Here is a 19,891-nt window from a genome sequence, read left to right as displayed (position 1 = left end):
GTTCGAAAGACTGGTGAATAATGCCCCCTGCCATTTTTTTTTTTTTTAAAGCTGAATTTGGTTGTATAGGAAATGTACTCCAACCATAAGAAAAGTGGATATTCCTACTTCTGCCTCAGTTTCAATTTGGTTTTCTTTTTCCCCTTTGTTAGCACATTTTTTGACCTACTTGGTAGCTATTACAGGTTTTCTTTTCATTTTCTTTCTTTTTTTTTCTTTTGTGCCTGTATGTATAGATGTATGTAGGAGTATAAAATCATATTTAAATCTCATAAAATGATTCATTTAAAACATTTAAAACTTGTGGCACAATACAATTAATGATGGTTTGTAAGAAGTTGGTTTGACTTCCAAAAGTTGGAAAGAAAAATGTTGGAAAAAATGGTTTATAATTAACATTTTACATCATTCATTGTACAAAAAATATAAAATATTTTTACATGTACATCATTAAAATTTTTGACTTATTTTGAACTGATTATTTTGGTTCATAAAAGCTAGGTATAAAAGAAGCATAACATAGCTCAACTTCCCATGTTTCTAGGGATTCTTGTTATTGTGCATGAAAAAGAAGGGACATCAGAGAGAGGGAGGATCCAGGGACCACTCCTCTGAAGGTGTTCTGTCTCAGTGCTGGGGAGGGTGGCGGGTGGATTGTGCTGTGCCAACAGGCCGATTTTCTGATGGCTTCTCTCTGCTACTTTATGACCCTTTAATCTCTGAATTACATTTTAGAGAATCACCTACTTTATTATTTATATTCTCAAAAAATTGATCATGAAAATTGGAAGCTGGTAACATTTCTTTCCATAATCAGTTATTCTAGTATATTTGATATTTTCTTAGTGCACTAAAATATAATTTTTACATTTTTTTGGGAAACCATTTATGGGGTTTGCTGAGATAGATTTGCAAAAATGATTGTGCTTATTCAAAAAAGTTCTGTGTTCTATGTATAAAAAATAGTTTACTAAAACATTTTAAATTCATTTGCAGATTTTAGAAAGAAAGAATAATGAAATAGAAGAATTGAAAACTTTATATAAAAAGAAACAAAATGAAATGGAGGAGACTATTCGAAAACTTGAAAAAAAAGGTGATGTTGTATGGTTACATTAATTTTTTAAAAGCGTTTCCATTTTATTTTGGAGGCTGTATAAAGTAAAATTTCATTTCTGACCTTTTAGCGTGACATAGGGATGTTTATATGGGCTTTCATATGACTGAGAAAAACCTGTGTGTGTGTGTGTGTGTGTGTGTGTGTGTATGAGGTGTGTGGTGTGATATATATATATATATATATACACACACACACACACATACACGGTGTGGGGGGTATGGGGTATGTGGTATGCATGTGGTGGGGTATGGGGTGTGTATATGTGTGTGGGGGGGTATGGGGTATGTGTGCGAGTGGTACATGGGGCGTATTGGTATGTGTATATGTATGTGTACATATGGGGTGTGTGTGTGTGTGTATATTTGGGTGTGTATGGTATGTGTGTGTATGTGTGTGTATGGGGTACATGGGTCGTGTGTATGTGTGGGGGGAATGTGGTGTGTATGGTGTGTGTGTGTATGTGTGTATGGTGTGTATGTATGTGTGCATGTGGGGTATGCGGGGCGTGTGTGGTTATGTCTGGGGTGGGGGGTTGTCGTGTGTGTGTGCAGGTTTGTGTGTGTATGGGTGGTGGTGACGGCAGGGTGGTTTGGTTAAGGAGTTGAAAGAGTCTGTCATTGTTCCTCCCTCTTCCTAACTCTCTCTCGTTATTGGACTGGAGCTGCACTGGGTAGTTTACAGATTAGAGCTTACTGGCCCTCACGGGAAGTCTAGGGAAATTACTCCTTCTGGTCTAATAAAATTCATTGCATTAAGTACCTCCTTTAAGCTTTGTGGTAATGCTGGTGTCATGATTGACAGAATAAGCATTTAAGAAGTATTCCCCATTTGTACTTACATGACGAAGGAAAAGAAAACATGTAATCAAGTGTAAAATTGACTGTGACTGTAGGTGAAAACATTGAAATGCAGCAGGTAGGCAGAGAGAGTGTGTGTTGAAAGTATGTTTTGGAGAAAGGAACTTTAAACGTTTTGTAAGATTTGATTAGTTCAAGAGAAGAGCTTTACAAACAGGGGCAGGAATGCTGTGTTGTCCTGTGGGGGGGCTGGAGTGGATGTCCTGCGCATTAGAAGGGTTGCAAAGGACTAGACTTGGGACTGGTCCTGACTTAAGCAGGACCTTGAATTTCAGACTTAGAAGTTTCAAGTTTGTCCTGTCGATGGTGGGGAGTCAGAGAAGATTTTTGAGAGGTGACCTTTAGGACCTCATGTTTTAGAAGAAGTAGCCTGGTCATGGTGGGTGCGCCAAACAAGGTGAGGCTGGCTTCTAGTCTGTTCTAAGAGAGGCAGCATGAGGAGAGAGAGAGCGAGTGAGGAGAGCACATTCCACTTATTAGAAACATGGGCTCTAATCCCAGCCCTGCTGTTCAGGGTCTGCTATATGACATCGGGAAGTTTCTGGGCAGTGGCGTACTCATTATAAAATGGTGAGGTTGGAATAAGTAATATATAAAGTCCCTTCTGACTCAAGGATGTTCTGCTTCCGTGCTTCTGTAACTTTGCATGTGGGGTCATAAGGACCAGGAATACCTGAATGATGGCAGGGGTGAAGAGGCTAGTGAGAGTGAAAGGGAAGAAGACATTCCGGAGGGTTTGGTGAGTGGTAAGATAGAAGCGATGGGAGAGTTTTCTATTTAGGGTTTCCATATGGAACTTTCTGGCTTTCTCCCAAACCACCAACCCTGAATGTATCTGAGAGAATGGTAATGCCCTTGAAATTTAGGGTGGCAATTACATATATAAGTTGACTAATGAAATGGATATTTTTAGGTTTATTTCCAGCCTTAAATGTTGGTGAAAGTAATTAGAAATTTGTTCAGGTTCTTTTGCCAAATATCAGTGGCTACAAAAATATTTAAAATTTTTTTCTAGGTTTTTGTTTCTTACCCTGATTCAAACCAGGCAATTTAAACATGTCTAAGATTTAAAAATAATATTTCCTAAGGCTTTTTGAATTGCAAACAGATCTTAGTTTTAATTTTAGAATTGTGAAGTAAAATGTTGTAGATGCTAAAAACTAATACTAGGTTAACTTGGATTCTCCACCTTTTCCCCTCCTGTGTTGCATAGTTGGGATACACGAGTGAAAGAAGTTTCTATGTAAATGTTTATGAAAATTTTGCAATCTTAAAGTAGGTGAAGGAGAACATATTCAGTAAGCTAGGAAAATAGTACTTTCAAGTAAATGTACAACTAAATTTATTTTACCCTCCAGAATTTATTTTACATGAACATATTAAACAGATTTTCACTTAAATCAGCGACAAGTTCAAATCATTTAGAAAAAGAAGATAGAAATTTAAATGATTTATAAGGGAAATGTTTTATGTAATTTAAAGCCTGTTTTGTTTCAGTAACATAAACCTTGCAATGATTTTAACATATCTAGGAGTGACGATACATTGAAATGTTGAGTTCCTCTATCTATGTATTCAGGACACTTTTTTTTTTTTTTTTTTTTTTAGGACACATCTTTTTGAGTACTTGCCTGTGTGGCAGTGTTTGTTATGCCCTGTAGATAAAAAGTTGAAAGAAATGTCTTTCTCCTTGGGAGATAGGCAAGCAAGCCATTATAACGTATAAAGTAATGAGTGATTTATTGGAGAAATATATGAGGTTTCCTGGAAATGAAAGGATTTGCTTTCTGGCCCTGCAAGGGGAGAAATCTGGTTAGTGAATGGTTCATAAAGAAGGTGATACTTGAATCGAGACCAAGGTTAAGTAGCGGCTTTTCAACAAGGGAGGGACAGTCATTCCACCTGATAAACAGTCCATCTGGCGTGAATAGATGAAAGATTATGGCCTCGGGAAGCGGCAGACAGGTTGGTGTGTTTACAGTACAAGGTTAAAAAGATGGAAGTGGTGAGATACGGCCAGGAAGCGGACCATGAGGAGTTGTTTTCCATATTAGAGATTTTTGACTTTTACCTTTCAGGTGAGGGAAGCTGTAGAAAGATTTCAAGTCTGGGGGTAACAGGGCTGGATTTGCACTATAGAAAGGCTTCTTCACAGCAATGAAGGACCCACTGGAAGGGAACGATGTGGAGGCCAGCGCACTGTTTAAACTGTCTAGAGAATGGGTAATAATGGATTCAACAAGGGCTGTGGTGGCGAAAATGGAGAAAGGAGAGAATAAGAGATACTTTAGGCAATTGAGAAGACTTGCAGAAAAATGAAGCTGTTAACTGGTAAACCATATTTTTGTCATCAGACTCTTATGAGGTAACTAGGATTGCCTTAACTGTGTTTTCATCATTTTTGACAGTTCAGACCCTTATACGTGACTGTCAAGTTATCAGAGAGACCAAAGAAAACCAGATTACAGAGCTAAAAAAGATATGTGAACAGAGTACAGAATCTCTGAATAATGACTGGGAAAAAAAGGTAAGCGTCATAAAATTGTGACGGAAAATACAAAGCTTTATGCTTCAGAGTAATACATTTTATTATAAAAATAATGAATGCTCACAGAATATATAGAAAAGTATGAAAAAAGAAAATAAAATAACATAAAATTCAAGACCACCTGTTTAGAAATAACTACTGTTCATGTTTTGATGTATTTTCTTCTAGAAGTCTAATGGTTTATAAAGAAGTTTTCACTCATAAAACTTATTTTTGACCAATTCTTGAATTTCATGTTCTGAATTTTTTGTCATAGCCTATAGCTTTTAAAAAAAATTAGTAGGGACAAAGCAATAGGATACCTTTTGGAGATTTTACCTTTCTAATTTTGGATTTAGGCCATTGGATCATTTCTTTTCTGAAGTTTCAGATAACACAGTATTTATAGTATAAGCTTGTTTTTGTTGTAAACAAAATCAGTAGTGGATGGGTTATTCTTGGAGAAGCATTTAATTTAATTAAGAAACATATTTTCATATAAATTAGCAGTGCCAAGAGAAGTGTCATAAAAATACTTCTTAAGGAAAATCTCACACACATACAGTACTTTCACTTAAACCCTTAGTCATTAGCTCAAATTATAGTATGTGTTTAAAATAAAGTATGTCACTTCTTTTGAGGTATTCTGTCATAAAGATATTGTTAACTCATATTCTCTCAATTATGGTAGGGGTTCAGAATGTTTTACTGAAAGTTATAAATGTCTTTCCAAGCAGACACTGTTGGTGTGAAATGCGTTTTGGTGATGGCAGCTTTAGGACAAGTCTGGGAAGTACACTGCAGATACAGCAGAATGTGGAGAGTTAGCTCTTTTCTGGTTTTATTTTGTCAATTTATGTGATTTTTTCCTCTTTTTCACGTTTTGGCTTTACCTTTTCTGTAAATTTGGCATATATTTGTGTTTGTAGCAAGTACATTTCATACTTAGCAGGTCCCCTTCCTCAAGCCTCTTTTCTGTCACAACCCTGCACTTCTTACACTTTTGGACTGGCTTCACAGAACTTTCCCAGTTATCTGACTCTACCATGCTGTTTCTAATCTGTGGGCCTTTAAAAATATTGAGTATGATTCACACACTATAAAATTCATCCTCTTAAAGTGTATATACAGTTCAGTGGTTTTCATTATATTTACAAAATTGCATGACCATCATCACTATCTAATTCCTAGGCATTTCTGTCATCCCAGAGAGAAACTGACTGTCAGTCACTTCCTGTTTCCCTTTCGTCCAGCCTCTTATAGCCACTAATCCATTTTCTGTCTCTAGAGTTTTGCCTATAGAGTCACATAATGTATGGCATTTTGTGACTATCTTCTCTCACTTACCATGGTTTTCTTTTTTTAAAGATTTTATTTTTATTTATTTGAGAGAGAGACAGTGAGAGAGAGCATGAGCAAGGAGAAGGTTAGAGGGAGAAGCAGATTCCCCATGGAGCTGGGAGCCCGATGCGGGACTCGATTCCAGGACTCCGGGATCATGACCTGAGCCAAAGGCAGTCGTCCAACCAACTGAGCCACCCAGGCGTCCCACTTACCATGTTTTCAAGTTTCATCATGTTGTGGCATGAATCAAGAGTTCAGTCAGCATTAAGGCTAAATAATGTATTGAATGGACATACCACATTTTGTTTATCCATTCTTCAGTTGATGGGCATTCGAACTGATTCCATTTTTTAGATGTCATGAGTAATGCTGCTATGAAAATTTGTGTACGAGTTTTTATGTGGACATATGTTTTCATTTCTCTTGGCAATCATATGGGGAAAACCACTGCCCGTATTTTCCTTCACTCATACACTCATAATACTTCTGACTCCAGATATGTGAATTTATTACACATCAAGCAATTTTCTTGGATGCCAACTGGAGGTCCTGTCATTCAACTAAATTTGACACTATTTGCCTAGAGTTAGTAAGTGTCAGAGCCTACAACATAAGGGCTAAATCCCACAAGACTGCCTCCACTTCAGATGTCAATCAAAAGTCCCAGGTTATTACCTGTACTTCTTACTAAACAGCTATAAATAGGAGTACCATGAAACCATTTCAAGGATTCTGTGATTTGCTGGAATAACTCACAGAACTTACGGAAACATTACTTCTATTTACTGTTTTATAGGGCATATTATAGTAGATGTTGGTATAAATAGCCAGATCAAAAGATATGCAGGGCTAGTACGTTGATAGGGACACAGGGTTTCTGTGCCCTGTCCTGAAACACCACTCCCTGAGTTCCTCCATGTGTTCACCAACCTAGAATCTCTCCAAACCCAAACTTTTGGGATTTTTAGGGAGGCCTTATTACGCAGGCACAAGCAATGGTAAACTTAATCACAGCCACTTGCCCCTTCCTAGAGGATGGGGAGTGGGGCTGAAAGTTATAAGCTTGTAATCATGTGGCTTGACCATCTAGGTCACCAACCTCCATCCCAAAGCTATCCAAGAACCCATCCAACGTTGCCTCAATAGAACAACACATACTTCTATCACCCAGGAAATTCTAAGGGATTTAGGAGCTCTATGCCAGGAACCAGGGTCAAAAGTCCAAATATTGGAACAAAAGATGCTCCTGGTGCTCTTGTCACTTAGGACATTACAGGGATTTTAGCTCTGTGCCAGGAACTGGGGGCAGAGACCAATATGTATATTTTCTCTTATTTCACAGGTATACCCCTAGGAGTGGAATTGCTGGGTTATATGGTGATTCTGTGTTCAATAATTTCAAGGAACTGCCCACTGTTTTCCACAGAGGCTGCACCATTAACCTGTGGCCTTTTACAATACTTCTCCATCTATTTAGACAGATTGCTAGGTTCTCTGGGTCCTTTCTAGTGTGAAGCAATTACCTGGTCAAATGTCCGGGTGAAGGACCCACATGTGGGTTGCTGGGAAAGCCTTTTGCATCCCCTGTACCCATTGCCAAAACCTGGCTAAAAAAAGGGTAGATCTCCTCCTTATCATATACCTGTTTGATCCTCAGGCATGTCAGCCAAATTAGAGCATACGTGTTTCTGGCAGGATCATGTTTGCCCTTGCAGTCTTAACTCTAAGTTCCCTGGATGAGATAACTTGGGCTGACTAACAGACACTTCTCCGGCGTCAACAGGCACAGTCCCCTTGTAACTCAGTTGTGGGATGCTCCTGAGAAACCATGCTATGCTAATGGACTGCTAGATGACAGAGATTTGCAGGATTCAGTAGGCATATGTCCCAAGACCTCTGGGAGACCACAAACATAAAGAAACCATTACAACATGCGTAAAACCACAGAATTCGAAGTGACCTTTCGATCGCTTTGTCAGAGTTACTACCGAGGTCAGTTGATGGCAGTGAAATTTAGGTGCTGTGGGCCTGACCACATTCATGTGCCCACTCAGACTGACTTCTGAGCGGCAGACATAACACCAGTTTAAAACATATACTTTGGCAAAAGTTACAAATCCAACATACCAGGGATTTGTGGGGCCGCTCAGAAATAGCCCAAACTGCATATGTGAAATCTGTGAAACTCGAGTGTGGTTATTACATCTTTATTATTTATTTATTATTAAATAAATATTATTAAATTTTATTATTTATTATTAAATCTTTTGTGTGGCTGTTACTGAGCCATCCCCACTTTTCCTGGTCAGCTAGAAGTGAGAAAAGTTATTGGAGCCCTTGCCAGTCATGAGTACAGTTCCTGCCCGCATTCTGCCTCCCCTTCCCACCATGTCTCAGGGGTTTCCCTCTCAGTTCAGTATCTTTCCTGTAAGTTAGAATCTCTATGCATGTGTTATATCCTCGTCTCTCCTAGTCATGAATGGGAAATCAAGTCTGTCTTGGAATTCCTTCTGGATGTCTTTCCTTCCTGCCTATGGAGTGAGCCTAGGCTTAGTGCGGGGATAGGAGTTAGACTCAGAATTCACTCCCATTAAGATAAGTAAAGGAATATCCCCAGCCTGGGAGCAGATTTTTAACTCCTTTTGGAAGCCATCCACTGAACTATGTTCTCTTTAACTTAGTTAAATAGATTATTTTGGTGCTTCATCCATTTATTTTTTTAAATTTTTTTCCAATTTATTTATTTTCAGAAAAGCAGTATTCATTATTTTTTCACCACACCCAGTGCTCCATGCAAGCTGTGCCCTCTATAATACCCACCACCTGGTACCCCAACCTCCCACCCCCCCGCCACTTCAAACCCCTCAGATTGTTTTTCAGAGTCCATAGTCTCTCATGGTTCATCTCCCCTTCCAATTTACCCAAAAGCACATACCCTCCCCAATGTCCATAACCCTACCCCCCTTCTCCCAACCCCCCTCCCCCCAGCAACCCACAGTTTGTTTCATGAGATTAAGAGTCACTTATGGTTTGTCTCCCTCCCTATCCCATCTTGTTTCATGGATTCTTCTCCTACCCACTTAAGCCCCCATGTTGCATCACCACTTCCTCATATCAGGGAGATCATATGATAGTTGTCTTTTTCCGCTTGACTTATTTCGCTAAGCATGATACGCTCTAGTTCCATCCATGTTGTCGCAAATGGCAAGATTTCGTTTCTTTTGATGGCTGCATAGTATTCCATTGTGTATATATACCACATCTTCTTGATCCATTCATCTGTTGATGGACATCTAGGTTCTTTCCATAGTTTGGCTATTGTGGACATTGCTGCTATAAACATTCGGGTGCACGTGCCCCTTTGGATCACTACGTTTGTATCTTTAGGGTAAATTCCCAGTAGTGCAATTGCTGGGTCATAGGGCAGTTCTATTTTCAACATTTTGAGGAACCTCCATGCTGTTTTCCAGAGTGGTTGCACCAGCTTGCATTCCCACCAACAGTGTAGGAGGGTTCCCCTTTCTCCGCATCCTCGCCAGCATCTGTCATTTCCTGACTTGTTGATTTTAGCCATTCTGACTGGTGTGAGGTGATATCTCATTGTGGTTTTGATTTGTATTTCCCTGATGCCGAGTGCTATGGAGCACTTTTTCATGTGTCTGTTGGCCATGTGGATGTCTTCTTTGCAGAAACGTCTGTTCATGTCCTCTGCCCATTTCTTGATTGGATTATTTGTTCTTTGGGTGTTGAGTTTGTTAAGTTCTTTATAGATTTTGGACACTAGTCCTTTATCTGATATGTCGTTTGCAAATATCTTCTCCCATTCTGTCAGTTGTCTTTTGGTTTTGTTAACTGTTTCCTTTGCTGTGCAAAAGCTTTTGATTTTGATGAAATCCCAAAAGTTCATTTTTGCCTTTGCTTCCCTTGCCTTTGGCGATGTTCCTAGGAAGATGTTGCTGCGGCTGAGGTCGAAGAGGTTGCTGCCTGTGTTCTCCTCAAGGATTTTGATGGATTCCTTTCTCACATTGAGGTCCTTAATCCATTTTGAATCTATTTTTGTGTGTGGTGTAAGGAAATGGTCCAATTTCATTTTTCTGCACGTGGCTGTCCAATTTTCCCAACACCATTTATTAAAGAGGCTGTCTTTTTTCCATTGGACATTCTTTCCTGCTTTGTCGAAGATTAGTTGACCATAGAGTTGAGGGTCTATTTCTGGGCTCTCTATTCTGTTCCATTGGTCTATGTGTCTGTTTTTGTGCCAGTACCATGCTGTGTTGATGATGACAGCTTTGAAATAAAGCTTGAAGTCCGGAATTGTGATGCCACCAACTTTGGCTTTGTTTTTCAATATCCCTTTGGCTATTCGAGGTCTTTTCTGGTTCCATATAAATTTTAAAATTATTTGTTCCATTTCTTTGAAAAAGATGGATGGTACTTTGATAGGAATTGCATTAAATGTGTAGATTGCTTTAGGTAGCATAGACAGGACTGGCGGAGAAGTGAATCCAAAGCGCTGGTGCTTCATCCATTTAAACGGTGGATACATCATCTTTATAAAAACTTGTATTCAGGAGGACATATAGTATACATTTCTACTTTGTGAATGCTTTCCCTATTTGATTTATAAATGCCATCTTTAAATCTACTTTTGTATAGATTATGAAATGGGTAAAAATAGTTTCTTGTCAGGGGTTCGGGTGAAAGGGAAAGCATTTTTAATACAACTCTTGTGCAAAATTTGGTGCAAAGGAGGTGGAAATCCCGACAGTGAGATAATGTTCCTGGTCAATAACACCATTATAAATATTTCTGTTTCCTTATTTTAGGCAAATACTAGTGTTTTTCAGTGAAGGCATTGTGTTATCTGTATGATTTATTTACTATTTCTACCTGAGGTGGATAATTCCCTTTAATATTTGTTTATTCATTAGGATTTTCAGCTCCAGGAAGTCAAGAAAAAATTGTTTCTTTTTTCTATTTTTAAAGATTTACTTGTTTATTTTGGAGAGGGAGCAGGGTTAGGAGCAGCGGGAGAGAATCAGAGAGAGAATCCCAAGCAGACTTCCTGCTGGGCCTGGAGCCCAATGCTTGTCTCTGTCTCGTGACCCTAAGGTCATGCCCTGCGCAGAAATCAAGAGTTGGATGCTTCACCGACTGAGTCACCCAGGTGCCCCGAAAAAAATTGTTTCATTATTATGCTCCACATAACCTCTTTATTTGGAACGTTTATTTATGAGTTCTGTATCTTTTGTTGTTCAGGTCACCAAATAAATAAATAGAGAAATACAGGAAAACGTTTTTTTTCTGAATTGCAAAGTAGCCTCTTCTATAGTCATAGTGAAAGGGTCACTTCTTGAATTCACTGTGTAGCTCCACAATGCCGTCGCAGAAATGGAGAAGGAAAAGTTTGATCTTCAAAAGCGGCACACAGAAAATATTCAAGAATTGCTGGAGGACACAAACGTGCGTCTGAATAAGATGGAGGGTGAATACCTGGCGCAGACGCAGTCCACGGTGAGTCTCTGTTGCCCTTTCTTGCTGCTCCTGCTAACCAGCCTGTTAATGTCCATGACTCCATGCTTCCCTGATGTGTGCAGTGCATGCATAAATGTGTTACAGAATTTGAAAAAGCATTTTACCTTCTGACTCTATACAGGATTATACGTGACAATGGACAGTCTCTTGAAGTCTGCTGTGGGCTTTCATTCTGGAGTGTTCACTGCCACTTTTTTTTTTCCTTAACCCCCAGAAGCCTTTACAAATCTTGTTTCTTGCTTTGTTGTTGTCTTTGTTGTTAACTGACTTTCAGTCTAGAGGCCCTTCCTTCCCTCCCTCTCTCTTTCTCTCCTTTCCTCCTTTCTCTCCTTCCTTCCTTCCTTTCTTCCTCCCTTCTTTACTACCTTTCCCTTCCCCTCTCTTCCTTTCCCCTCTTTCCTTCCTTCCTTCCTTCTTTCCTTCTTTCTTTCTGTTTCATTTCAACTTGATTGAGGGACCGGACCCAGATACCACGTGGGTAAACCCCAAAAGTTCGCTTTCTGGGAGGATGCAGAAGGAAGTCCCTGGAGTATATAGGAGAGAGACCAGTCACTTCCCCTGAGGAAAGATGAGGGCGTCTCCTCAAGGCCACCTCAGGGAGCACGTGGCAGAGGCTAGGTCTGAGAGAGTGAGCATCTTCAGCCGTTGAGCAGGTTAGCTGACTTCCTGAAGTACATAAGCCTGAAATGGGTAGGCTCACGGGTACGTGGACTAGGCTCCTCAGATCTGAGGCACGTACACCTCATCCGTCTTGTTCCAAATATATGATATGAGCTTACAGAACTGTAGAGCCTTGTGTCCTAGGCAAGAACCCAGTTCTCATTTTCCACTGACAGTCTTCCCAGGCCAGCCTGGCTGGGCCCCATACTTCCTTGAATTTAAAGCTGTGGAATTTGAACAAGAGTCAGTTACTCAGGCTTATCTTGGAGACCCCTAGACCAGTTCTACAGCTTGTCTCACAGAGATAAAGAAATGGGAAGCAGGATCCGTGTTCACTTGGAACTTGGGCTTTAGGGTCTTGGGTTCAAATCCCAGCTTGAGTGCCGTGTGGGTTCTTCACGTGTTAATTTTCCTCATCTGTTAGATAGGCTAACTGTAGTACAGTGTAATAGATGTTGTTGGAAATATTTTAAAAAAGATTTCATTTATTTGAGAGAGAGAGAGAGAGAGAGAGAGAGAGTGTGTGTGTGTGTGTGTGTGTGTGTCCCAGGGGGAGAGGAAGAAGAAGAGGGAGAAACACTCCCCACTGAGCAGGGAGCCTGGCACAGAGCTCAATCCCAGCATCTCAGGATCATAACCTGAGCTGAAGGGAGACGGTAAACTGACTGAGGCACCCAGGCATCCCCGTTGGAAAATTTTAATAAGTTAATATACATAAATTAAGTTACATAATAAGTGCTCAATAGATAATTTTTAAATACTGTGTTTGAAAATGTAACATACAAGAGTGATAGTCAAGGGAGACATATAAATGAGAAAATGACCAAGAAGTTAATCAACAGTTGCTCAAAGATGGCAGGTTGAAGATTGTGTTGGCCTCCATCCCCTCCCACAAAAATGACAGGAAAGGGATAAAGAAAAAGGCATAAACCCAGACAGACAAAGAGCATTTGGAAGTAGTAAAATTTGTGGAGTTGGAAAGGCAATGGGTGAGTTGAAACTGACCAGTTCAAGAAAGCAGAACCCTAAATCAGCACTGAAGAAATCCACAAACAAGCTGGGTGACACCGGGGGTTCTCATACAGAGGCTCTGGACTTGTCAGCACCGGTCACCTCTGGAGGAGGAGGTGCAAGTGGTGCTTCCACACATGGATTCCTAGAAAGTTTGTTTAAAAAGCAGCTAGATGAATAAATAAACATTTTTTTAAAAAAAATCTTTAAAAGGGTGTCTCGGTAGCTCAGTGGGTTAAGCCTCTGCCTTCGGCTCAGGTCATGATCCTGGGGTCCTGGGATTGAGTCCCGCATCAGGCTCTCTGCTCAACGGGGAGCCTGCTTCCCCCTCTCTCTCTGCCTGCCTCTCTGCTTACTTGTGATCTCTGTCTGTCAAATTAAAAAAAAAAAAAAACCAAACAGCTAGATATTGACTTTGGTGCTGGATACAAATGGCTTTATCACACTACTCCTTCTACTTTTGTATGTGTTTGAAATGTCCCATTAAATCTTAAAAAAAAAACCCACCTTTTTTAAATAATAAAATTAGCAACCAAAACCAATCAGATCTTTCTATCCCGTCCTCTATCTCCTCTATGAAGCCTGGGATCCTAACAGAAGACATGAGGGTATTTTCTGAAGAGATTTCTTACCACAGCAGTTCTCAAAGTATGGTGAGCACATCCTAGGGAGTCCTTGAGGCTCTTTAGAATCCTTTGAGTGGTCAGACTGAAACTCCATGAAATTAAAATTCCACCCCCCTAATAAAGGAAAATCATCAAAAACTCAGGTCATCTATAAGGGGAAACTATTCAGCTTCCCTCAGATTTTTCTGACCTCAATATTTGATACCAGAAGACAATAGAACAACACTGAAAGATAGACATGAGAAGGGTGGCCTAAAATGGTTTTTACGTATAGAGGGTTTGAGCAGTTTTGAACATCAACAAATATCTTTGACTTATTTATAAAAGTATTTATATAGCAGAGTTTCAGTCTTCCAGAGGTGACCGGTGCTGACAAGTCCTGGGGCATTTACATTTACAAAAGGACCCAAGGAAATGTCAGAGGAATCCATGTGATAATCTGGGAACAGCATTTCAGGCAGAAGGAACAGCCAGTGCAAAGATCCTGATACTGGGATGCATTGGGCAAGTTCAGGGAACAGCAAGGGGGCAGTGTAGACCTAACACTGGGAGCAGAAGGAGGCATGGTAGGAAAAGCAGGGCTCAAATCAGAGAAAGCTGTGTACACCATTGTGATTGACTTTTTTTAAAAACAGATTTACTGAGGTATAATTTATATATTGCAAAATTATTTTAAAGTGTATAATTCAGTTAATTTTTAGTATATTTGTATTAAATCTTTAATGAGTTGAACACATGGAAGTGATTCCATTTGATGAATATTTTTTAAACATGCTTCTCTGGCCCTGTGCAGAGAAGAAAGTGTGAGGGACAAGATTGTGAGCAGGGAGACTGATTAGGAAGGTATTATTGTAGTCTAGGTAAGAGAGGGAGGGGGTGGCTTGGACATAAGTATCAGTCAACAAATGATGATGCTGTGCAGTGTGGAGGCTAGAAGTAGATCAAGTTTATTGGGGTAAAAAGAAAGTTCAAGAACTTATTTTCTGGATAATGCATATAATGATGTATCCAAAGTCATGAACGAACACCAAACTTATATCTGAAATACATTTTTGATCATCTCAACATCCTAAATTTTAGCAAACATGAATTAAACGCAATAATTTTAAAGTTGAAACTTGTGAAACATATTGATTGCCCAAAATGCTGACTACATAGTTATATTTTATTAAATAATATACAAGCAAGATCTTTCACACTGGGATTTTTAATTTTTCTATATTTGGGATGTAAAGAAAAGTGATGCTTTGGAGCCAAGTGGTCATTATCAAAGAAATCTCATTCTATTTTTAATGAAAGTTGAAGTTAAAAATTAGCATTCAGACCTTGTCATTAGGTAACAGTAAATATAGAGAAAAATGGACAGAGTCTGTCAGCAGGATTGAATTTAAGAATCATCAGAACTAGACAGATCTTGCTGGGCAGCTCCTGATTTAATAATTAAATAAGGTGGAGTTCAAGGCATGGCTTAAGATGAAAGACGGGACTGTCACTGAGAATTAGTTTCTTAGTTTTGTTGTTCTTACAGGCTTTTTCTTTCTTTTTTTGTTGAGTCTTGTTTTGTTTCATTGACATTTGTTGTAAGCAGATACTTCTATAGATTCTATTAGACGTCTTTTGATATAGGCAGGGATTTTCTAGTGTGAAATTCATAATTAAAATATGTAAACATTGAACTTTTAAAACAATATATTAGAACTTATAAATATGAAAATTAAAGCTGAATTATTAGGTGCTTGGGGAGGTGACAACTGTAAAATATAGGGCTCTATTCATATCAACGCTTAGACACACTGAAAGTCTGTGGATGACTTTGTTGCAATTTTAGGCTCTGTTAGTGGAATTCTTTACCTTTTTTTGTATCATGAATCCTGCTGGCTATCTTGTAAAGTCTATGTAGTCCTTCTCAGGAAAATATTTTTAGGTTTAATAAAATATTAAAATTACAAAGAGAAGAAATTTTATTGAGTTATAGTTATCAAAATATTTACAAATCAAAGTCATGATAAAGTAATATATGTTTCTTAACTAATGCAATAAATATCAAGATTTAGCAGGGGACCTGATAACTATTCTAATTTATGAATAAGGATGAAGATAAGCAATATTCAGTGATTATCCCAAACTATGATGGATTATAAAAATATCTGTGATATATGATAACTACTTTGGTTTGCTGACCATATTCTTAGTTGAAGGGAAATGCTGAAGGCCAGTTAGGATAGTGAAAATTAAGATGAGATTTCCAGTTAGGATAGTGAAAATTAAGATGATATTTCCTTCTCCATTCTAATTTCCTGACACTCTGAATTGTGTTCATGGACCTGTATCAAGTTTAAGAACCCCAACCTTAAAGAGTCTCAAAGGGCCTTCGACGCCTGAGAATTTTGTGAGCCGTTACTAGCTGCTGTTAGTAGAGACCTGTGAAAACTCGTGCAGCGGCTCACCTCCCCTCTGAGCGGCCTGGAATTTGTCATTTGTAGTCGCCGCCAGCAGTTCTTCACCTAGCCCAAAATGAGAAAGAAACCCCAAATAGCAGTAGTTCATCATTTTGAATTCAATAATAATTTTTTTTAAAAAAGTGGATTTTATCTTTTTTAAAAAACAGTATTAGATTTACAGAAAATCTGAGAAGATTGTACACAGTTTCCATATACCCCCCCATTTCCTATATTATCATCTTGAATTATTTTGGCTCACTTGTTACAACAAATGAATCAGTAGTGATACATTATTATTAACTAAACTCCACAGTTTATTCAGTTTTCCTTAATTATTATGTAATGTTCTGCTGACCAGGATCTCGTGCAGGACGTCACATTACATTTAGTTGTTAGGTTTCTCTAGTTTACTATTGGTTGTGACAGTTTCTCAGGCTTTCCTTGTTTTTCATGACCTTGACAGTCTTGAGTAATGGGGGTCAGGCATGCTGTAGGATGCTCCTCTGTTGGATTTTGTCTCGTATTTTCCTTATGATTAGTCTGAGGCTCTGGGTTGAGGCAGTCGGATTCCACAGGTGCAGTGATGTTCTCATCACATTTTATCCGTGGTATGTGAAACTAACGACATCACTTTAAAAAAAAAAAGATTTTATTTATTTATTTGAGAGAGAGCGAAAGTGCATGCAAGGGAGGGGAGGGAGGGGGACAAGCCGACTCCGTGCTGAGCGCAGAGCCTGACACTGGCTTCCATCTCGTGACTCTGGGGTCACGACCTGAGCTGAAATCAAGAGTGGGATCTTAAGCAGCTGAGCCACACAGGCACCCCAGTGACATCACTTTTGATACTAACCTTGATCACCGGGCTGATCAAGGGTAGGGTTTGTTCGGGTTTTCACCCTAAAGTTACTCCCCACATTTCCATACTGTCCTCTTTGGTAGAAAATGACACTGTGTAGCCCATGCTTAAGACGTAGGGCCTTCCGCTCACCATACTTGATGATGGAGTAGCTATATAAATTGTTTGAAGTTTTTCTGCGTGGGAGATTCGTCTTTTTTTTCTCATATATTTATTGAATCATTTATTTATATCAGTGTGGACTTGGGATATTTATTTAATACTCTGGCTTATAATCCAATATTTCTTCATTTTGTTGTTTACATTGTTCCAGCTTTGGCCATTGGGAGATCTTTCAGTGGGTTCCTGTGCCCCTTTGACATCTCCCCATCAGTGCGGGTACCGTGGAGAAGGTATCAGAAAGCAAGATCTGTGTGTTAAGTGCACTCATTACTGTTGGGGTGTCTTTTCTTTTATGCCCTTTTACCTGATGGAGCAAGGGAGTGTGTGCGCATATATTAACCTGTGTATATGCATTTCTATAAATATTTCTATATGTAATCATCTCTATCTAAACACAATTTTTTCTTATATCAGTAACTCAAATAAATTACTACATGGATTTTTCTAGCCTCTTCCCATTGTGTGTCTGTAAATTCTTAATCCAAGTCGAAACTTGACTTCCACCATCCTCCTTCATTGTTACTTAATTGTTCCATTCCCGTGTACGTGTATACCGGTATCAGAGTTATTAATCCATAACCCATGAGAACCAACTTTGAGTGCAGTGCTTGTGAGAGTTCTTTTTTGCTTTTGGTCTTACAGGCTCTATTCATTTTAAAATTGCTTAGGCTATCACTTCTACCCCATCCCTTCAATGAGTTTTTTCATATACTATAACTAGATTCCCTTGTCAGTCTGCATTTCTTCCCAATTCTTAAGTGCTTTTTAAAATTTGCATAACATAGAGTTCATTTTTTGTGCTTTAAAATTCCATGTCGTTTGACAAGTGGATGTACTCACGTATCCGTCATTATAGTGTCCTACACATTTTCACTGTTCTAAAAAATCACCTGTGCTTTACTCTGTTCATCCCTTGCCCCTCTCCCTAGAATCTATGGGAACCACTGATCTTTTTTACTGTTTGCCTAGTTTTGTCTATTTCAAAATGTCATGTAATTGGAATCAGACAGGCTGTATCCCTTTCAGACTGGTTTCTTTCACTAAACAATTATACAATTAAGGATTCTTCATGTGTTTTCGTGGCTTGAAAACTCATTTCTTTGTATTGCTGAATAACATTGAGTTATCTGGATGTACCATACTTTTACTCATGTATCTATTGAATGATATCCTGTTTATGTCGCTTTTTGGCAATGATGACTAGAGCTGTTATCAGTATCCACTTAACAGAGTTTTGCATGAGCATAGGTTTCAAATCAGTTGTGACTCAAATCATTTGCAAATTCACTGCAGGAAGTGTAACCAAAATAAATCAGTGCATATATATGTACCATAAAATATTTATGGAAGTGTTAATAAGCAATATTATTTATATATATATTTTAATATATATTTTATTTTATTTTAATATATTTAATATATTATTTATATATAATATATATAATGTATATATTATATGTATATATTATTTTTATATAGCCAGACACTGAAAACAGCCATCAATAAGTGGATAAATTATTTTATGTACATTCACACAAGGGAGAACTATATATAGCAATGAAAAAGTTTTAATTATAGATATACCCCATGACATGGATGAATCTCTCAGACATACAATATGCATGATGAAGCCTGACCCAAAACAGTACTCTATGATTCCATTTATAGGAAACTCAACAAAGCCAAAGTTAGTTTTTTTGTGATGAAAGTCAGAATAGTGGTTGCTTGAACAGAGAGGATGACAAACAAGGCTTCAGAATGGCTGGTAATATTTACATCTTATAGTGGCTCATGGGTGTTTTCAGTTTGTAAATAGATATTAAAGTGTGGACCTAAGATTTGTATGCCTTTTTGTCATATTTCAATAAATTTATGAAATAAGATAAAATATGTCACTTTTTTTGCCACTGTAAATAGTTGCTGAGTTACTAACCCTTTCTAATTTTTATCTCCTATAGGATTTCAAATGTTTGTGTGTAAAATTCCAACATTTGTATCTCCAGTCCTTATGTCTTATTCTAGCATAACCGAAGGCCCATTGGTTATTTTATAATTTCCTAATAACTTGTTGAAAATCTTGTTTTATATTTCCTACAAAAATAATACTCTTTGCTGAGCTTTCTCTTAATTCCCGATGTCCTGTAATTCTCTTGACATATTAGATTTTGAGCTTGGAAGATTTAGAATTCTTGCTGTTTGTCATCTTCTTTACTTGGTATTTTACCTAATCATACTATTTACTACTCCAAAAATTTTCTTGGGTCTTCTCTTTTCCCTTCTGTTTCCACAGCTACCAGTTGAGTTCAGGCCATTGTTGCCTCATTCCAAGACCCTTCTAGTAACCCGCTAGTTGCTCTCCCTGTCTCCTCTTGTTCCGTACCCCACAAATGCAGTTTGTCCCATTTACCCATGATCGAGAACTTTAGTTACTAATCTAATGCCTTTTATAACTTCTACTTATAAGCCATGCCCATTCAAGAACTCCAACCTCATCTTCCGGGTGCCACCTTTGAGTTCACGATGTGGGAAGGTATTCTTGGCACACAAGGTAATCTGTTTGTTATTAACTATACAGTTACTTGTTCCTTCCTTTATCCTGATCATCTCTACCCAGAATTCTCCTCTACACTGTCTGTCACAGCCTGCAAGGCAGTGATTCAAGAGCATCTTTTTACCTGAATAATTTTTTACCCCATTTTGAGGTTTCTGTTATGTTTTTATCCTCTCAGTTCTTTGTATACAGTTTGAAAAA

General features: G+C 38.4%; 1 protein-coding gene across 4 annotated transcripts in view; it reads left to right on the top strand.

Annotated features, from left to right (window-relative positions):
- The window catches only part of CEP112 (centrosomal protein 112), a 424,841-nt gene that overhangs the window by 84,637 nt on the left and 320,313 nt on the right, over positions 1–19,891 (top strand). For all 4 annotated transcript variants that reach the window (XM_044247582.1, XM_044247581.1, XM_044247583.1 and 1 more), the window contains 3 exons: positions 997–1,096; positions 4,386–4,504; positions 11,219–11,362. In XM_044247582.1, the coding sequence (XP_044103517.1) occupies positions 997–1,096; positions 4,386–4,504; positions 11,219–11,362 (363 nt within the window). The remainder of the gene's footprint in view (positions 1–996; positions 1,097–4,385; positions 4,505–11,218; positions 11,363–19,891) is intronic.

Source organism: Neovison vison, chromosome 5 (genome assembly GCF_020171115.1).
Source record: "Neovison vison isolate M4711 chromosome 5, ASM_NN_V1, whole genome shotgun sequence".
NCBI classification, from domain to species: Eukaryota; Metazoa; Chordata; class Mammalia; order Carnivora; family Mustelidae; genus Neogale; species Neogale vison.
This window is presented reverse-complemented; position numbering and strand designations above follow the sequence as displayed.